A 19,414-nucleotide genomic window follows, 5' to 3' on the forward strand; every position below is an offset into this window, starting at 1 on the left:
GAATATAATTGATTCTTGAGAGAGTTTGTTTTCCCTCTTTGCTGATCCTGTTTTCCCTATGCATGTGATTCAAAAAACAATGATACCACATTAAAAAACAAGAAAAGAAAATAAACAAAGGTACAGCTGATAGAAATACATACATATTTCACAGTAAGAATTATTAATAATTCTATGTTCACACATACTCACTTCTATATTATAAAACAGACTGTTAAATATAAGATGAAGAATAGCTATGAAGGATGTTCACAGTTTTACCTCAAAATAGGGAACTGGTTTAGTTTTAGAATATTTCTCCCAAATCTATTATTTAAATGCACCTTATGTAAAATATCAGAAGTTCCTCCTCTACTCTTCTTAGATTGTGCTTGATAAATTTTTAATGGCTAATTATAATGAGAACTTTGGTTCCTCAATGTTTTCATACCCAGTAGTAGTTATTTGTAAAGCAGTCAAGTTTTAAGAAATTACCAAGTTACTCTATGCCATGTGTGGTTTCACTCTTCACACTTTTGATATATTCCTTCATTCCTGTCCTTAGGTCAGGGTGAGAGAGGCCCCTATCCTGGACCCATACTCACCACATCCTTTCCCAGTGAGCAAGTCAGCCACAGAGTCAAACTACATTGGGTAACTTGCTCCAGGAATATCCTCCCAATGCCCTGAGGCCACTTCCAGAGCCTGTGCAGGCCACTTCTTAGTCCACCCTTCTGAGTGAGGACCATGACACCAGTGTGCTCACCTCTAGGCTCAAGATGTGGACAAGGGGAAGTTATTTAAACAGGTGGGTGTGGAGCTAAAATGTAGAAAATGAGTGTCCACGTTAATGTCTGAGGCCACTGGTGGCACAGAATGGAACAAGGAGTGGGGAGAGAAGTGAGATGGGCTGATGGCTGAAGGCTGGCTTTGCCTCACCCTGACATTTTCCCTCAGAGCTCTGATGATCTGAGAATTCACACCTGGACTTCCAGTCTTTAGAAAGAACAGAGCATATTTTAATTGAGCTTGACCTACAACTTTTAAAATTTAGATTTCTGCTAAGTGTGTTTTCATTTGTCCTCTTGACATGATCCTCACAAATTTAGGGATTGTTCTAGATTCATCATATTCAAAATATGATATTACAATTTTTTAACATTGATATCTCCAAAAAGCAACATATCCTGGTAAGGGAATCCATATTAGAAAACACTTGACAATGGACATACCACATGCCTATCATACTTTATGTTATTTAAACTACAGATGTAGAGAAGAGAAGCAAAGAACAGGAGAGCAATAATGAGTTAACAGGTTTAAAACTGAGAGAGAAGCCCATAGTTCCTTGCTGCATGAATCCCTTCTATCAACAACTAGCCAGCCCTACTCATGTTCTACTTGTCTCATAATATGGACCAAAGCTTATCTGCTCTACCACTAAGGGCTATCAGAATCAGGTCATTCCACAACGACCCTGAGGACAGTTAGAACCACTTGTCAGCTCTTCCCTCACAATCTCAGTCAGAAGACTCCGATCGCTCTGTGATGCAGGCAGTGCAATATGATTCAGGGTTCACAGGTACATGTAGAATCAATTTCAGCTAACCACATGTAAGAACATTCGTAGTTTGTTTTAGAGCTTTAATGTTTTTATTTATTTTTATTCTTATTCTCTTGTCATTTTTTTATTTGGCTTCCAAAACAGAAAGGCTTCACACTCAATTAGTCAAGCTCACTTGACACAGTTAGGTACTTAAGACATGACCAAACACTATCAAGCTCAACATTGCTGCTAAACTACTTCCCTTGCTTATATTTCTCCATCTCAAGTGACCCCTTATCAGAGTCAAACTGAGCCCCAGGAAGGCATCAGAGACATTTTTTGCAGAGGTAGAATTCAGCAGTACAACATAAGCAATACCTTTCAGAAAACTTATCATTAGGAAGGGAGGAGCAGATTGACACAGAAAGATGAGAACATGGAGTTGTTTCTTGATTTTTAAGTGATGTACATTTTGTTAAAGCCACTTTTATCTCCTTCAGTCAATGAGTCACACTAGAGTTCAAATGTAACTAAATGCACTAGTCTCTGTCACACCCAGCCTGCTTGACAGACAGAGTGAACAAGGAGACATTTGAGATGTTTCACTTCGTAAAATATGTAGCTTTTCTGAGAGTTCACATCATTTAAATTTCCTAAAATAGCTCAACCAGTGAGAATATACTATTAATTTTGGTTATGTGATCTCAAAATACTTATGGAGTGACAATAAAAGACCACATATTTTAATCTCTATGCATTTCCTCCTTTATTATTATTATTATTAATTTTAGAAAAAAGGAAAATATACTCACTGAGATTGTGGTTGTCCTTTTTTTGTCTCTCTTTTGCCAAAGCTCGTGTATCTGTTTCTGATCAAAAAGAAGATAATTCAGAGAGTACTTAGTTATACTTTACAACCTCTCTAGTCAACATAATTCAGAAATAGTAGGTGAAAATACTATATTACCTACTCCAAGTGCCATAATAATATTTTTATGCAAATATTTAGAAATTTGGAGCAAGTACCCTTGAAGTAAGAGGTAATAGTGAGCATTTTAAACTTTAAGTAGTAAAACCTAGATCTATATTCTGGCCTTCCATTTCATAGATATGAAATCTATTACCTAAATTCTCTGTCTCAACTCCTCATCTGCAAAATTGGTATAATTTAATACCTATTTGATTATCATTGTCATGATGAAAAGAGGTACAGTGCATAGCAAATGTTAAACTGCTCAATCATTATTATTTTAAGAATTTTAAGATTATTCAAAATTATTCCAACCTAAATTTTTACAAGCTACATTTTTCATAAATAATTATGATTTCTATATCCCTGGAGCTAGAACTAGCTATACTTCTCAGATATTCCTATCAAATAACTCCACACTTCCAAGAAATGATACTTTATGTGCTACATGGTTTTAAGCATTTGTGATAGTCTCCAACATGGCCTACAATGATTATCATGACATTCACACCTTTAGTGGTTCCTTTGCACATTGAACAGGGATGACCTGTGACACCAGCAGAATATTGTGGAAAAGGCCAGTGTGGACCAAGACTAGGTCATAAAAGGTATGTCCAGCCTCTGCTTTCGTGTGTCTTGGATCATTAGTTGGACTAACTGGCAAGACACATGAGTGAACTGTCTTAGGAGCACATCCTCTAGTCCACCTAGTGTCACATGTCTGTACCTCTGGATGACATCTTGACTGCAACCTTATGAAAGACTGAAGGAGAACAAATTTTCTTTTTTTCTTTTTTAATGTTTTAATGCTTATTTTTGAGAGAGTGCAAGCAGGAGAAGGGGCAGAAAGAGAGACAGAGACACAGAATCTGAAGCAGGCTCCAGGCTCTGAGCTGTCAGCACAGAGCCCGATGCAGGGCTGGAACTCCCAAACCACAAGATCATGACTTGAGCTGAAGTCAGATGCTTAAACGACTGAGCCACCAAGGTGCTCCGAAAACCAATCTTCTAAGTCACCTCTGGAATTCTGACCCATAGAGATTATATGAAATAATAAATGTTTATTAGTTCAATCTGTTAAATTTTGGGATAATTTGTTATATAGCATAAATAATTAATGCAGTGTTTCTTGCATTACCCTAGTTTTTAAAACAGGTAACATAAGAATATGATTATTTAAATTAATTTATTTAAAACTATATTAATTCATTTTAATCTAAATAATTTGTATGCATAGAAATTTTTGAGATATTGGCTAGACCCCAAGAATAGACATATTACACTTACTAAATTTGTTAATATTAACTCTGAAAAACTTATTAAAGATCAATGTTTGGGCTGCAAACTAAAAACTTATTACAGAAATTTCAACTTACTTTTTATTTTATTTTTATGGAGGAACTAACACTGGACATTGTTAAGTCAGGAAATTCTTATTTTGATGCACATCTGCTTCAAATCAGCTGTATGACTGTGAAAATAACTCTTCTGACCCTTGATTTCTTCATCCATATATTGGAGGAACTTGACAGTTCCCCTACAATTCTTTTGAGTTGTAGCAAATTTGAAATGTACTATTGAAAACTGAGAGGTTTTTTTTTTTACCTACTTGAGAAAATTAAATGTGAGTCTATCATGAAATTCATAAAACAGGGTAAAAGGGGGGCAATCTAATTGTTTTATATCAAATCTACATACAGAAAAAACTTTTTCCCCTAATCGATTGTTTTGCAAGCATGTTAATAAATTGCATGTATTCAATATCAAAATGAACCAACTTTAAGTGAACAACTTAGTCAAGTTGTTATATACACATATATACACAGAGCATATGTGTATATTTCCCCAATTCCTAAAATAGTCAATTCAATTGGATTATAAGTTATATTAACGTGCTGTTTGGTTGTCATTGGAAAAAAAAGGTGAATTTACTATCTACATTTAACTATCCCATTTTAACTATTTTGATAATATTTTAAAAATCGTATTCGGCTTGGTAATATGTGTCACTTATAACTTAAGTAGTTGACTTAAAAAGGGATAAAACTATAAAAGCAACATTACCTGTAATTTCTCTTTTCATTGGCAGACTACTTGGACAGGAAGCACTTGTAAGGCCCATATTAACTGGAGAAATTCCCTGATCACCGCTATACACATCCAAAATGCTTCCAGATAACTTTGGAGGAAAGGAAAGAAAAGATGAATCAAACCATATGTGGACACTGATATATTTAGATGCATATTTAAAATTTTCCACTTAATTAATAATAATTTGTTGTAAATAGCATTTTCATTTTAAACAAGAGTGAGTATACATTGACTTTTTAAAATCATTATGGGATGCTTATGGATATGTTGAAAAAAGCTATCTGTATTTAAGCAAAAAGAGAAATGAGTTCATTCACAAAAGGAAATTCTGATTAATATTTACAAAGTTATAGAAGTTTGACCTGCACATTACCTTGTTATAAGTGAATAAGATTTTAAAAATCATTTTGACAAAATCAATATACATATTAGCAAAGCTGGAAAGTTCTTTGCATACCGTAAATTAGGTATAATGGTTGAACATTTTGGAAGCCTTCTTAATACCATCAGTGCTACCAGCAACTCACAGTCAAGAGGTGTTTTACACTGGTAATTAAGTGAGAAACTTTCTTTCCTTCCTGGAAGGCATACTTTTTCTCATTGCACACTTAATGTTCTAGATTATTATAAATATCCCAGCTGGTAACCCAAAGTAGTCTAAAACTACTTTTGCCTCTAGTGGATATAGGGTACATCTAATTATAGAAACACTGCAATTCTTAATGTGCTTCTTGAGAACAATTTTTCAGAAAACTAAGATGCTTTATAACACAATTGAAAATTGTACCAATTTATTATTTAAAATGTGCTTATTGATTTGACTTCCCAAGAAAATTTAATTTAAATAATATTCATAATTCAAGTTAATGCTCATTATTCCAGGGAAAGCCACATTTAAAATGTAGGATTTGAATATTTAAAATATTTCCATTCTAAGTATTTCATGTCGGGGCAGTAAACTAAGAACTGAATAAGTAGTCACTTTTTCCTTTCCTTAAGGACTAGAAGCAATACAAGTAATCAAATAAAGCTATAACCAGATTATTACAGAGACCGTAACTCCTTATTCCTATTTTCTGTAAAACTCCAATTCAAACGGAGGGAAATTTTTTGATACTTATAAAATGAGACTGAAAATAAATGTGAAGAAAGAACATTTTAACACCAAAATTAATTCTGACATAACAACCTGTTAAACTATATGTAATAAATGTTGTGTATTTCTGAGGGAAAAGAAGTTGGAAAATACAGTGGAAATCAGGCTAATATAAGTGAATGTGTGTTTCAATAAGGACATCATAGATGGCATGCGGTATTCTGATATATATTTTTATATACTGATTCTTTTCATTATTTTCTCTATTAAGACTTCTCATCTTTATTTTATATAAACTCATTGTTTTAAAATATATTTTTAATTCATAAATATTGGAAGGGAATACTTAAGTTGGGTTATTTATTCCTTCTCATTGCCTCATCTGAAAAATAGGAATGAAGTTCATCAAATTGGATAGATGATGAGTGCTTATATCACAACAATACAATTAGGAAGAAATCATAAAAGCAGATATTTCCCTAACATGTGAGTCACTTAGTCATATTGTAAAAGTTAAGTTTCCAAGACCATTTTGAAAATCTTTTGGTTATAAGCTGAGGCATCACCAACCTGAATTGTACATTTCCGCTGTGCCTTTGAGAAGCATAATGGATGTGCTGAACAAAAAAGATAGGGAGTAAGGGGGAAGGAAGAGGGAAGGAACTAGGGAAAGGGCACTTTTCTCTGAAGAGTTTGAATTCAGATGGATTTCAATGCAGCAGAGGCAAATTGCAAAAATGTTTAAGAAGAAAAGGAGCCATATTACATATACACTGCAACAATAAAGTGATAGGTTCCTAACTATAGCATTACTCTGGGTCCATATTACCTGGTCAGACTATACCTAAAATAGAAATGGGGCTGCAAATCTGATAATGAATATAACCCTGCTTAAGTATAGGTATATTACATCAACTCTTGACCTTGATTATAGTCTAATTTATACCCTAAAGCATAATGATTAATATACTATTTAATTTTATGCTGTAGGTACTACTCTATTTCATGCAAATGGCTGATCACTTTGTGAATATCATTAGACAATTGGGTTCAATTTCAAAGTATGTACTATACTTCATGTTACCTATAGTGCCTTTTCTCCATTAAAATATATAAGAATACAATGTTAGTGAATATTTAAAAATTACATACACATTTGAAAAGGCTTACAAAGCCAAATTATATGTACTTTTCTCAAAGGTATACGATACTTAACTAATGTGCTAAGTAGTTTGTAGATTAGTAGGAAATTGGATAGATATTTTATGAAGAAATATTTATCATTCTGGTTTTTAAAAAATTACTTTTTCAGTAAAGCAAAACCTTTGACATGGCAATAGGGAAACATATTATATTAATAACATCACAAATTTGAAAGACATATAATAAAGAATTTATCATAAAATCTTTTCAATGAGGCAGAACATATTCCTCCAGACAATACTTAATTTCTGGTTAAGAAACCTGAACTCCTCATCTCAGAAGTTTCTTTGAGGAGAGGAGCAATTGCCAGTGGTTCCTGTTATCTAAGGTTCTCCATTCTAGATTTTACTCACATCTCCACTACTGAGATCATAGAGACTGAAGTGGACTGTGCTCTGACCTTCCCTCATATATACTGCCCTTCACAGTAGCCAATATTCCCTGAAGAAAATAAGCAAACCAGTCAAAATATCAAAACATTTGAGAAAAATGACTATTTCAAAAGTAAAACAACATGCAGTGTGAGAAATAATATAAGAAGAAAATATTAAAAAATAAAAAGATCACATTAAACCAGGTTTCTTAAATTAGTCTAATGTACATTCTTAAAAAAAGATGTTCATAATAATTTATAATATGAGAACAAACAAATGTACAAATGGCCAAAGTGAATAACAGGAGGTTTGAAAATATAGTATTTGAAAAAAAGTGTTATAAAAATTATGGAATGGAAAAGTAGCATAATGAACACACTGAGAAAGGAATAATGGAATTTGTAAACTACAAAATCAAATTGAAGTAATCTTTCAGGAGGATGAAGAAAGGGATCCAGAAATAGAACATATGAGAAAAAAACCTAATCAGTTTGGAGGATAGATTTATTAGAAATATAATACAGATATTAGAAGTTTCAGAGAGAAAGAGAAATAAAACTGGAAGAAAGAAAATATGTTAAGAAATAATGGAGAAACATTTCTGATACATTTCTAATAGACAAAATCTATTATTTTATTATATCTTATTTTATTATTATTTTATTTTGATTTAAAATTCAAAGGGCCCATAGAATGCCAAAGACAGATAGAAAAAACCTACACCCGGACATATTATAGTCAAATTTTAGAATATACAATGATAAAAAGGAAAATCTAAAAGCCTAAGAAGAAAAAAGAAGAGTATGTCCAAAGGAATAAGAATCTTATTAACATAAGACTTTTCAATAGCAAAATTGAATGAAAGAGGAAAGTGAATCAGTATTTTTTAAATGTTGAAAGAAAAGAACTTAAGACATGAGTTTTTATATCCAGCCCAAGTGTCATTCACAAATGAGGCCATGATAAAAATATTCCTAGAGGCATAAAATATAAGAATGTTTTCCCAGAAAGACTAACATTGAAAACAATTTTGGATGAAGTACCTAAATAAAATAAATTTAAAGTATATGCTTTAAGAATATGAAATAAAAATTATCAAAGACCTTAGAAAGTGGTTGTAGGCCAAAAATGATGAAGAGAACCAGGTCAAAAATAAAGTGAAATATATAACCATGTAACTCAGTATTAAAATTTAAATAATATCTGTATGATTGAGGTGGAGTAAAAGAAACCAAAGGGTGTAAATGTAATTAAAAAGTACTGAGGAGAAATATGGGCACACTTAAATAATAATTTGAGAGAAACAGGTGGAAATATATCAACATAAATAGGTCAAAGCAAAAAGGCTGACAGTTTGGGTAATACAGTACAAGAGACACACCTACATAGTAAAAGGACACACAAAGGATTGAAAATTAAAGGATGGAAGACGATACAGCCAGCAAATGATAACCATAGAAAGCTTATGTAGTTATATTAATATTAGAGAAAATAGGTTTTAAAATTAGAAAAATTATGAGGGATTGAGAGATTCTATATATAATAGTGAGTTCAATTCCCCAAAAAGGCATTGTAATTATAAGTATTCATGCATGTAGTAAAATAACCTCAAAATATGTGAAACAGAATGTTTTGAACTACAAGGCAAAATTAATGAATCCACTAATGCATTCAGAAATTTTGACATTTCTCCTCATTTTTGAAAAGTCAAACAGATAATGATAATCAGTCATGTTATGGAATTATTGAATGATAAAACTAAAATCTTGGCCTAATAGACATATGTACACTTCTATATCCAAAAAGTAGAGAATACACAATTTTCTTGAGTACATATGGAACATATAAAAATATAGATTATGAACTCAGTTAAGAAAAAACTTTCAATGTATTTCATGGAGACCTGGATTTCTAAAATGCTTGGAAATTTTGAAATAACTCAAGGGTAAAGACAAAATCATGCTGGAATTTAGAAATAAATAAAAGATAATATAAATACACATACAGAAACTTCTGGGATATAACAAAACAATGCTTTCAAGGAAAGTTACGCCTTTAAAAAGTAATATGAGAAAAAAAGATAAAATTTTGAAATTTGATAAATTAAATAACATCTTCAAGAAGCTAGAAAAATAACCAAATAAGCCCAAATAAAGTAGGATAGATAATAAAATAAAAACATAAGTTATTGAAAAAATAAAAGTAGAATCCATAAGGCAAATTTTTTTTGAATTAACAAGAATGGTATGTTTCCTGCAAGATTTATTAAAAAGAATGGAGAATAAGTAAATAATATTTCAAAAAGGATGATATAACTAAGAGTACAAGTTGTATTTAAAAATAAGATTTTGGGGCGCCTGGGTGGCGCAGTCGGTTAAGCGTCCGACTTCAGCCAGGTCACGATCTCGCGCTCCGTGAGTTCGAGCCCCGCGTTGGGCTCTGGGCTGATGGCTCGGAGCCTGGAGCCTGTTTCTGATTCTGTGTCTCCCTCTCTCCCTGCCCCTCCCCCGTTCATGCTCTGTCTCTCTCTGTCCCAAAAATAAATAAACGTTGAAAAAAAAAATTTTTTTAAAAAAATTAAAAAAAAAAATAAAAATAAGATTTTGGGGGCGCCTGGGTGGCTCAGTCGGTAAAGGGTCCAACTTCCACTCAGGCCATGATTTCCTGGTTTGTGAGTTCGAGCCCCACGTCGGGCTCTGTGCTGACAGCTCAGAGCCTGGAGCCTGCTTCAGATTCTGTGTCTCCCCTCTCTCTGCCCCTACCATGCTCACGCTCTGTCTGTCTCTGTCTCTCAATAATAAATAAATGTTTTAAAATTTTTTAAATTAATTAAATAAATAAATAAATAAAATAAAAATAAGATTTTCTCCCTGAGATAAGGAACAGGCAAGATAAGAATGTCTGCTTTTACCACTTGTATTCAACATAGTATTGGAAATTCTAGCCAGAGAAATTAGGCAAGAAATAGAATTAAAAGTCATCCAAAATGGAAAAGTTATGAGTAAAATGATCTTTGCTCATGGGTGACATGAATTTATATTTTGAAAAACCTGAGATTAAACACACACGTGCACACACACACACACAGCTCTTAGAGCTAAACAAGGAATTCAGCAAAGTTGACTGATACAAAATCAACATACAAAATTCAGTTGTATCTTTATACACTAACAATGAACAATCTGAAAAGAAAATTAAGAAACCAATCCTATTTACAATAACATCAAAGAGAATAACATATTTAGTAATAACATTTACCCAAGGAGCCAAAAGACTTGTACACTGAAAACTAAAGAATATTGCTAAATGAAATTAAAGAAGACATGAATAAATGGAAAGACAGCCTATATTCAGTGATCAGAAGATGTAATATTGTTAAGACGACAACAGTACCCAAAGTGATCTACAGATTCAAGTGAAACACTAAAGCATTTTTTGCAGAAAAAGAAAAACCCATTCTAAAATTCATATGCAATCTCGAGGGTCCCCAAATAGCAAAAACAATCTTGAAAAAGAGCAAAGTTGGAAGACTCATACTTCCAGATTTTAAAGTGTTAAACAAAATGACAATAATCAAAGCAGTGTGGTACTGGCATAAAGACAGGCAGAGACCAATGGAGTGGAATAGAGTGCAGAAATAAACCCTCAAATATACGGTCAATGATTTTGACAAAGGTGCCAAGATCATTCAATAGGGAAAGAACAGTCCCTTAACAAATGGTATTGGGGAAAGTGAATACCCACATGCAAAGAACAAAGTTGGCCTTTATCTTACATGACATACAAAATTTAATGCAAAATGGATCAAAGACCCAAACATAAGAACTAAAACTGTGAAAGTTCTAGAAAAAAGATAAAGGAAAAATCTTCATGATAATGAGTTTGGTGATGATATTTTTGAATATGATACCAAAATCACAGGCAACCAAAAAAACCAGAATTTAGAGTTCACCAAAATTTAAAATTCTGTACATCAAAGCACACTATCAAAATAGTGAAAGATAACCCATAGAATGGGAGAAGCTATTTACAAATCATATAACTAAGAGATTAATAGCCAGATTAGATTGTTAAAAATTCCAACAACTCAACAACTATGGCAGCAACAACAAACCACCCAATTAAAAAAAAATGGACAAATGATTTGAATAGACATTTCTCCAAAGAAGATCTACAAAAGTCTGATAAGCACATGAAAAGATGCTCAACATCACTAGACATCAGGGAAATATAAATCAAAACCACAATGCGATACCACTTCACATTCATTAAGACGACTGTTATCAAGAGAAAGGAAAATAACAAGGGTTGGTAAGGATGTGAAAATTAGAACCTTTGTGTATTGCTTCTAGGAATGATGCAGCTGTTGTGGAAAACAGTATGACAGTTACTCAAAATGTTAAACATAAAATTACCATATGGCCAGCACTTCCACCTCTAAGTGTTTACCAAAAAGAATTAAAAGCAGAGACTTAAACAGACACTCATGTTCATAGAAGCATTATTCAAGGAAGCCAAAAGGTGGAAACAAGCTAATAATGACTGTCAACAGATGAAGGAATAAATAAAATGTGGTATATACATATAATGGAATACCATAAAGCTTTAAAAATAATAAAATTCGGATATATGCTACAGCATGGATGAATCTTGAAAACATCATGCTAAGTGAAATAGACCAGACAGAAAAGGGCAAATATGGGGGGTGCTTTGGCAGCTCAGTCAGTTGAGCATTGAGACTTCGGCTCAGGTCATGTTCCTGTGGTTTATGAGTTGGAGCCCTGCATCAGGATCACTACTATCAGCACAGAGCCTGCTTTGGATCCTCTGTACCCCTCTCTCTCTAACCCTCCCTTGCTCGTACTCTCTCTCTCTCTCTCAAAAATAAAATAAACACTTAAAAATGGGCAAATATTGTATAATTCCATTTATGAAAGTTACCTTTTAATAGTCAAATTCATGCAGACAAAAAGTAGAATAGAAGTTTACTAGGGACTTGGGACAGGAGGAAAGGAATATGTATTGCTTAATGGGTGCAGAATTTCTGTTTGAGATGATGGAAAAGCTCTGGAAATGGATATTGTGCTGGTTGCACAACATTATGAATCTGCTTAATGCCACTGAATTGTACACTTAAAGTGGTTACTGTGGCAAATTTTTTATGTACATTTCACAATAAAAAGATAATAAATTATATTACCTATAATAATTTGCCAATGATTTTGAATACTTACGCAAAATGCATCAGTTTCTAGAAAAATATTGTTTAGTAGAACTGACTGAAAAAGTAATCAATAGCTTGAACAGTCTCATAATTACTGAAGAAATCAAAACAGACTTTGAACATCTTGCACAAGAAAATATCTGGACTAGATGGTTTTATGGGCAAAAGTGTTACATTTTCAAGAAACATATCATCCTAATTTTGAACACACATTTCCAGAAAATAGAGACAAGAGGGAGTATGCACTAAATCATTCAGTCTTTTTTTTTTTAATTTTTTTTTTCAACGTTTATTTATTGTTGGGACAGAGAGAGACAGAGCATGAACGGGGGAGGGGCAGAGAGAGAGGGAGACACAGAATCGGAAACAGGCTCCAGGCTCTGAGCTATCAGCCCAGAGCCCGACGCGGGGCTTGAACTCACGGACCGCGAGATCGTGACCTGGCTGAAGTCGGACGCTTAACCGACTATGCCACCGAGGTGCCCCAATCATTCAGTCTTAAACCATACAAAGACATTATGAGAAAGGAAAATTTCACTCATGACTATAAATCTGAAGCAAAATATTACTAGCTAAATGAAGGGAGGTACAGGCTTCCAGTGATGCAATGAATAAGTCATGGGGATGAAAGGCATAGCATAGGGGATACAGTCAATGGTATTATAATGGTGTTGTATGGTGACAGATGGTAGCTACACTTATGGTGAGCATAGCCTAACGTATAGAGTTGTCCAATCACTATGTTGTACACCTAAAATAATGTAACACTGTGTGTCAACTGTACCTAAATAAAAACATACAATAGCAATAGGAATCCAAGACAATATAAATAAGATATTTTGTCATAATAAAGTTGGGCTTCTCATAAATATATTTTATGATGTCAAAAAGGAAAAAAGACATCTATGATCATATCAATAGGTTCAGAAAAAATATCTGATAAAATTCAATCCTACTTATGATAAAATTCTAAGTGTTTGAAAAGATAATGAATTTCCATAACCCTAGAAAAATAGAGATTTGCCTATGTTTAAAATCATGCTGCCCTTTAAGAAAATAAAATCTGGATCCAAGCATATTGTAGAAAATCTAAATAAGCTATGAAAATATTCATATATCCATTTATTCTTATTAGGCTACATATAATAAAGGACAACATAAATAATCTGACCTAAATTCCATATATGTTTTTCTGACTGTTTTGGCTTCTTCTCTCTTCACATACCATGTCCGATTTACCACCCAGTATGATTTTTTTCTTCAAATCATTTATCGTTTATATTTTCTTCTCTGTTCTCATGTATAAATTCTTCAGGATCCTAAACATAAATTATGTCCTTCCATCTAGTATCCCTTCATCCCTCTCAATTAATTCCCAACTTCCCCTCTCAGACCAACTCATGTTTTAAAAATACAACTTCCTTCTGATCTCTCCCAGCTCAAAAATCAAAAATCAAAAATTTCTCTCCCTTCTATCTTCCACATTAAGGTCAAACTCTTGTGTCTAGCTTTTGAAAATCTAAATAAGTGGCCCTACATTATCTAGTCAACATTATTTGCCCCTATATACCATGTATATATATGGCATGCTTTCCAAAAATAGATTTCAGACTCCAGTGGGAGAGAGGGGGTGGAGGGAAAGAGTGTTGCCACAAGGACCATATGAATCTATATATTGGTAATTTTAAAAAAAGATTGTAAAATACAAGCATTATCCTAACATATACTACGTCATAGATAATTGAGTATATATTATGTGCCAGATATTAAGCTAGTATGTTTCATAATAATAATAACATTATCTCAAGTAATCTTTATAACAACTCTATGAGCTTGATGCTTCCCATTTTAAATATAAAATAATTAAAACTGAAAAATTAAATCACTACCTCAAGATCATGCAGTTGTATAAATAGAGGGCTTGGGTTTTAATCCTTGTTCTATCTGAAACAAAGGCTGGATTCGTACCTACCCCATTCTGGGTAGGTCCTTGCCTTAACACTTTTAATAGTAAGAAGTGAATTGAATATGTAAAAAGTTGGAAGCCATTGAACTATTTTTTTCTCAGTTTTATTTAAGTATCAAAATCCAACCTACTCTCTAGGGGCAGCCAACAGGCCAAACCTTCCCCAGCGTGCTTCTTCAAGGCAGCCTGATTTACTTTTCTCTTCACCAAAACACTATAGGCCTAATAAACTCAACCATAAAATTAATAATTTAGTTTATATTTATTGTTTTATCCCTCTTCATTTATATTTACTCAGCAAGGACAGCACAATAGTATATACTACTTACCACGTTTGTGAAAATTGATTATTTATCTAAAACCCTGAGAATATTCTGAAAGGGTGTGTGTGTGTGTATATGTGTGTATGTGTGTGTGTGGTCTGTGTGTGTGATATGTCTATCTCCCAGATAATCTCATTATAAATACAAAATAGGAAAGAAAATAGTGTATAAATATCATTATATATGGTATTTTCAGGTAGTTTTTCAGTATAAACACTAAAAGCCAAAAAAACCCCACCATATGCCTATATATACACACCTGTATGTGTGTGTGTGTGTGTGTGTGTGTGTGATATCTGTAGATCTATGTCTATATCACATATTTAGTGTAAGTTTCATGGGAAACTGAGGGAATACTTGGAGTTGTTTGGATCGTCTATTTTTCTTTTCTGTGAAGACATTCACTAAAATGGTAAAAGTGGGCATGAGATTATCAGAATAACTGTAGACATAAAAAGAAGATAAACATCAGACATAAAGAAAGAACGCTGTAGGGGAGCATATACCACACAATGTCTGCATACATAAAAAACTGGCATTTAAAAGATTATTTTCTTTCTTTTGGATATTTATTCATTTAAATGTAGTAAACTAGATTTTTCCAGTTTTAAGACACACACCATTGAATATCCTGCTTTATATTATTTGTGAAAGTAGGCTATGAGGTTTGAATGACAAACATTGAATAGGGAAGTCCCACTGAGTTATTATTATTTTTCTTCTATTATGAGTGAATACAAATAATGTGTTGGGCGGGAGTAGAAGATCCGTTGTCCTTGGCCAGCTGGCCAAGTAGAAAAGATAAAACACAAAACAGAGATGGTAACTTATAAATACTTTTGCATCATAAACTTTATATGCATATAATCTATTTAGTACTAAATTAATAAAAATAGTTATTGATTTAATGTAAACACTGTAATAAATACTCACTGGAACCCTCACTTTTTGATAGAAAAATCATAATTAAACATTTTAACAACTTTTTTTATTAAAGAGACAAAAATATTTGTACTGTATCCAGAACACAAAAACTATCCTGTAAGTAAACAAGCTTGTCAATACAGCAGATTATATAATACACATTTCAAAGCTCAATTTCTACATACCTTATTTTACTATTAGTTTATAAAGTTTATATTCAGTATTTAAGGTGGTTTCATCCCCAAACATTGAAAGAACTCCAAAATGCACTTGCTCACCAGTTTTAATTCTGAAGTGTCTATAACCTTCACAATAGCAATGGTTTTCTCTTTCTACTTCATCATTTTCTTTTCCTTAAAAACTTGCAAACAATAGCTGAGAGAACTGTGCAGAAAACTCTGTGCCAAGGTGAACTTTGGCTCTTCCTTGGACTTTAAGACTAATCTGGTCTAGACTGTGATTGACAAAAGCTTGCTTGTTGATGTTATGCAGTTCTTTCAAGTTCCAACGAAGCACAAAGGGTTGTTAATATTTACTCAGTTCTCATCTCTGGAATGGTCTTGAACTATAACAGTTTACTGAGATTGCCAAATGCCACCAGCATTTACAGACACATGATTGAAAAAATAGCTATATATGATAAAATAAATGAGTTACTATGCACAACCACGTCTCTGAAGACAAGGGGTGAAACTAAGACCAATGGGTAGAAATTATAGGGAGACAGATCTAAACTCACAGACTAAAAAATCAATCCTGGAGTGTGACAGAGAATCAGATCAGCCTAAAGTCCCTTCAAATCTTATGATTCTACAGTTCTAGGAAACACCTCGCTTACTTCTGAGGCTGCTGGCACAGCAAGGTGGGTAGGATTGCTATTGCATCTGGTGTCATACAGGACTGGATTCAAACCCTACCCTGCCATTCACTTAGTGTATAACTTGAGCAAATTACTGAACTTCTCTAAGCCTCTTTTCTCATTTATAAAGTGATAACAGGTAATACTAGGTACTAGTCTCTATCCCATAGGTTTGTTGTGGTGATCAATGTAATTTTTCATACACACAAAAAAGCATTTTGCACAATCCTTGTCACATAGCAAGCACCCAAATCACAGTGGCTATTATTATTGTTGTTATCCTTGCTGCTACTGATTTTTCTCCAATAAATTCTGAAATCTAATGTATAATGGGAACAATCTTTTCAATACCATGTGCAGATTGTAAAGTATTTATTTCACATGCATTTGCTGAACACCTGTGATGTGTTAGATATTGCGTTAGGTGCTGAGGATAAAATAGTAAACAGGTTACTGCTCAGGTTTCAGGGACACAGCAGTGAGCAAGACAGACAAAATTGTTATCTTCAAGGAGCTCACATTCTAGGGGTGAGAGCACACAACAAATAGGTGAATAAAATAATAATCCTAATCATAAGTGTCAGAGGGCATCAAAATAAGATATTGATTTAGGGAGTGATGAGATGGGGTCTTTTAGCTAGGCTGATTGTGGAAGGCCTCTCTACAAGGTGATATTGACTAAACATTGGGAGCATAAAGGGCAGCCATGTGAAGATCTGGGACAAATGTATTCTAAGCAAAAAAAAAAAAAAAAAAAAAAAAGGAAGTTCAATGGTCCTAAAATGTTAGTATGCATGTCATGTTCAAGGAGCAGGAAGAAGGCCATTGAGACCAGAGCCTAAAGTTAAAGGGAAGTGCTGACAATGGTAAAATGTCTGGCTTATTTTCTGAGGATTTCAGGAAGTTGACAGAATGTTAAACAAGGAGAAACAGAATCTGAGTTTTGCTTTGTGCAAATCATTCTGACTACTGTGTGAACAGCTGTAAAGGGGCAAGAATTAGCAGGGAAGTTAGGCTGGAGTCTGTCTCTGATGTCCAAGAGAGACTGGAAAAGTGATTTAATAGAGGCGCTGATAAGAAGCTGTGAAGTTCAGGAAATCTCGGGTGTTAATCAGGACATACCAATAGATGTGGAGGTGTGGGAGTAAGAGAGAGAAGAAAAATGACTCTTTTGGAATGAGGGTTCTAGATGAACCAAAAGCAGATTTGGATGGGTGGGGTGGGGGGTGGACAAAAGCTTTCTGTCAGTCATGTTAAGTTTGAGATGTCTGTTAGAAGCAGAAAAGATGAGACGTAAGCAGTAGGATATACAAGTCTAACATATAGGGGAGAGATCTAGGCTGGGCAAGGGTTGAGATCACCTGTAGGATGTATAGATACATGAGAAAAGAGGGCTGAATTGTGAGTCTTGGAACACGTTAGCATTTAGACATCTGTTAGAAGAGAAACCACAATCAAGGTGGGTGGAAAACCAGAAAATGTGGTGCCACAGAATCCCAGATAGTACTTCAAGAAGGGAAAGTGGTGAACCATGGCAAATACCACTGAGAAGCCAAGTAAGGAGAACTTACTATTGGCTTCTGCTTTGGTTGGTTTTAAGAGCTCTTTGTGGATTGTGAGAACACTCCGTTGGAGACTAGAAAACAGGAGGTGAGTATATAGATAAAGGGTGAAAATTGAAGCAGTAAGTTTTTTTTTTTAATGTGTGAGTAAATCAAGGGGGTTACTGGGTGGCTCAGTCGGTTAAGTGCCCGACTTTGGCTCAGGTCATGATCTCACAGTTCCTTGAGTTTCAGCCCCGTGTTGCTGCCCTTCTCCTGCTCTCTCTCTCTCTCTCAAAATAAATAAACATTTAATGAAAATTATGTGTAAGTAAATCATGAAAATAGTGTGGCAGCCAGAGGAAAAAATGTGTTCAAAGGGAGTTTTTTGGTTTGGTTTTATTTTTAGGGAGTGTTATTAAAGATTAGTGTAATTGCTGATATTTATAATCCAATAGATCAGAATAGACTGATTGCACAGGAGAAGGAGTCACTATTTAGAGAAGGAAAGTCCTTGAGAAGGTAAGAAGAAGATCCAGGGCACAGGTGGTGGAATGGCCTTAGATTATGAACTGTAGTAATTATTCTAACAGAAAAGATGACAGTAGAAATGAAAACAGATACAGGAGGTTTAGTAGAATTGGTGATGCCAAGCTAATGAATGAGTTCTCATACATTTGATCTTTGAAATATGTTGTAAGAGAGAAATCAGCTGAGAAATAAAGAAAGGGCAATGAATTCTGGAGATTTGAAGAGAGAAAAGAAGGTATAAAAAATGGTCTCATTAACCAGGGAATAGCTGTGTATCATCTGGTGGTGGTGAAAACCCCTGTGGAATTTTGGTGATGTATCTGAGATGAGGACTATGAGCAATGTGGTGAAATTTTATCCATTAAGCTGCTCAGGTTGAGACATGGGGTAGGATGAGAGAGAAGTTTAATCAGGGTTGGGGTTTTGCCAAGGAAGTAAACTGAGGAACAAATGGGGATATGTTAGGAGTGTTTGCAAGAGAATTGGTTATAGTGCTTGATCAGACTCTAGACAGGTTAAGGAAATTTTCACTGCAAGTGTGAAGTAGTAGGTATTGAAAATATTAGTGATAGAGTCCATTGATTTTAAGCTTGAAAAATTGGTGAAATAAGAACACTACAGTAGATGCAGTGAAAAAATAAAATGTAATGGTCAAAAAGTGTGAAACAAAAAAATGTGATGGGATAGAAAAAATGGTAATGACAAGATTTGGGATATCATCATGTGAGGGGAGGGCTAAGCAGGGAAGAAAATAAATACAGTGACTCTAAAGAGAATGAGAAACTGA

At 33.8% G+C, this 19,414-nt stretch overlaps 1 protein-coding gene across 2 annotated transcripts in view; it reads right to left on the reverse strand.

Moving 5' to 3' along the window:
- Positions 1-19,414, reverse strand: part of TFEC (transcription factor EC) — a 139,475-nt gene that overhangs the window by 14,545 nt on the left and 105,516 nt on the right. For both annotated transcript variants that reach the window (XM_043589310.1, XM_043589312.1), the window contains exons 4-5: positions 4,560-4,674; positions 2,338-2,394 (exon numbers count right to left, since the gene is read on the reverse strand). In XM_043589310.1, coding sequence (XP_043445245.1) covers positions 2,338-2,394; positions 4,560-4,674 — 172 coding nt within the window. The remainder of the gene's footprint in view (positions 1-2,337; positions 2,395-4,559; positions 4,675-19,414) is intronic.

The sequence above is a fragment of the Prionailurus bengalensis genome, chromosome A2, assembly GCF_016509475.1.
Source record: "Prionailurus bengalensis isolate Pbe53 chromosome A2, Fcat_Pben_1.1_paternal_pri, whole genome shotgun sequence".
NCBI lineage: Eukaryota > Metazoa > Chordata > Mammalia > Carnivora > Felidae > Prionailurus > Prionailurus bengalensis.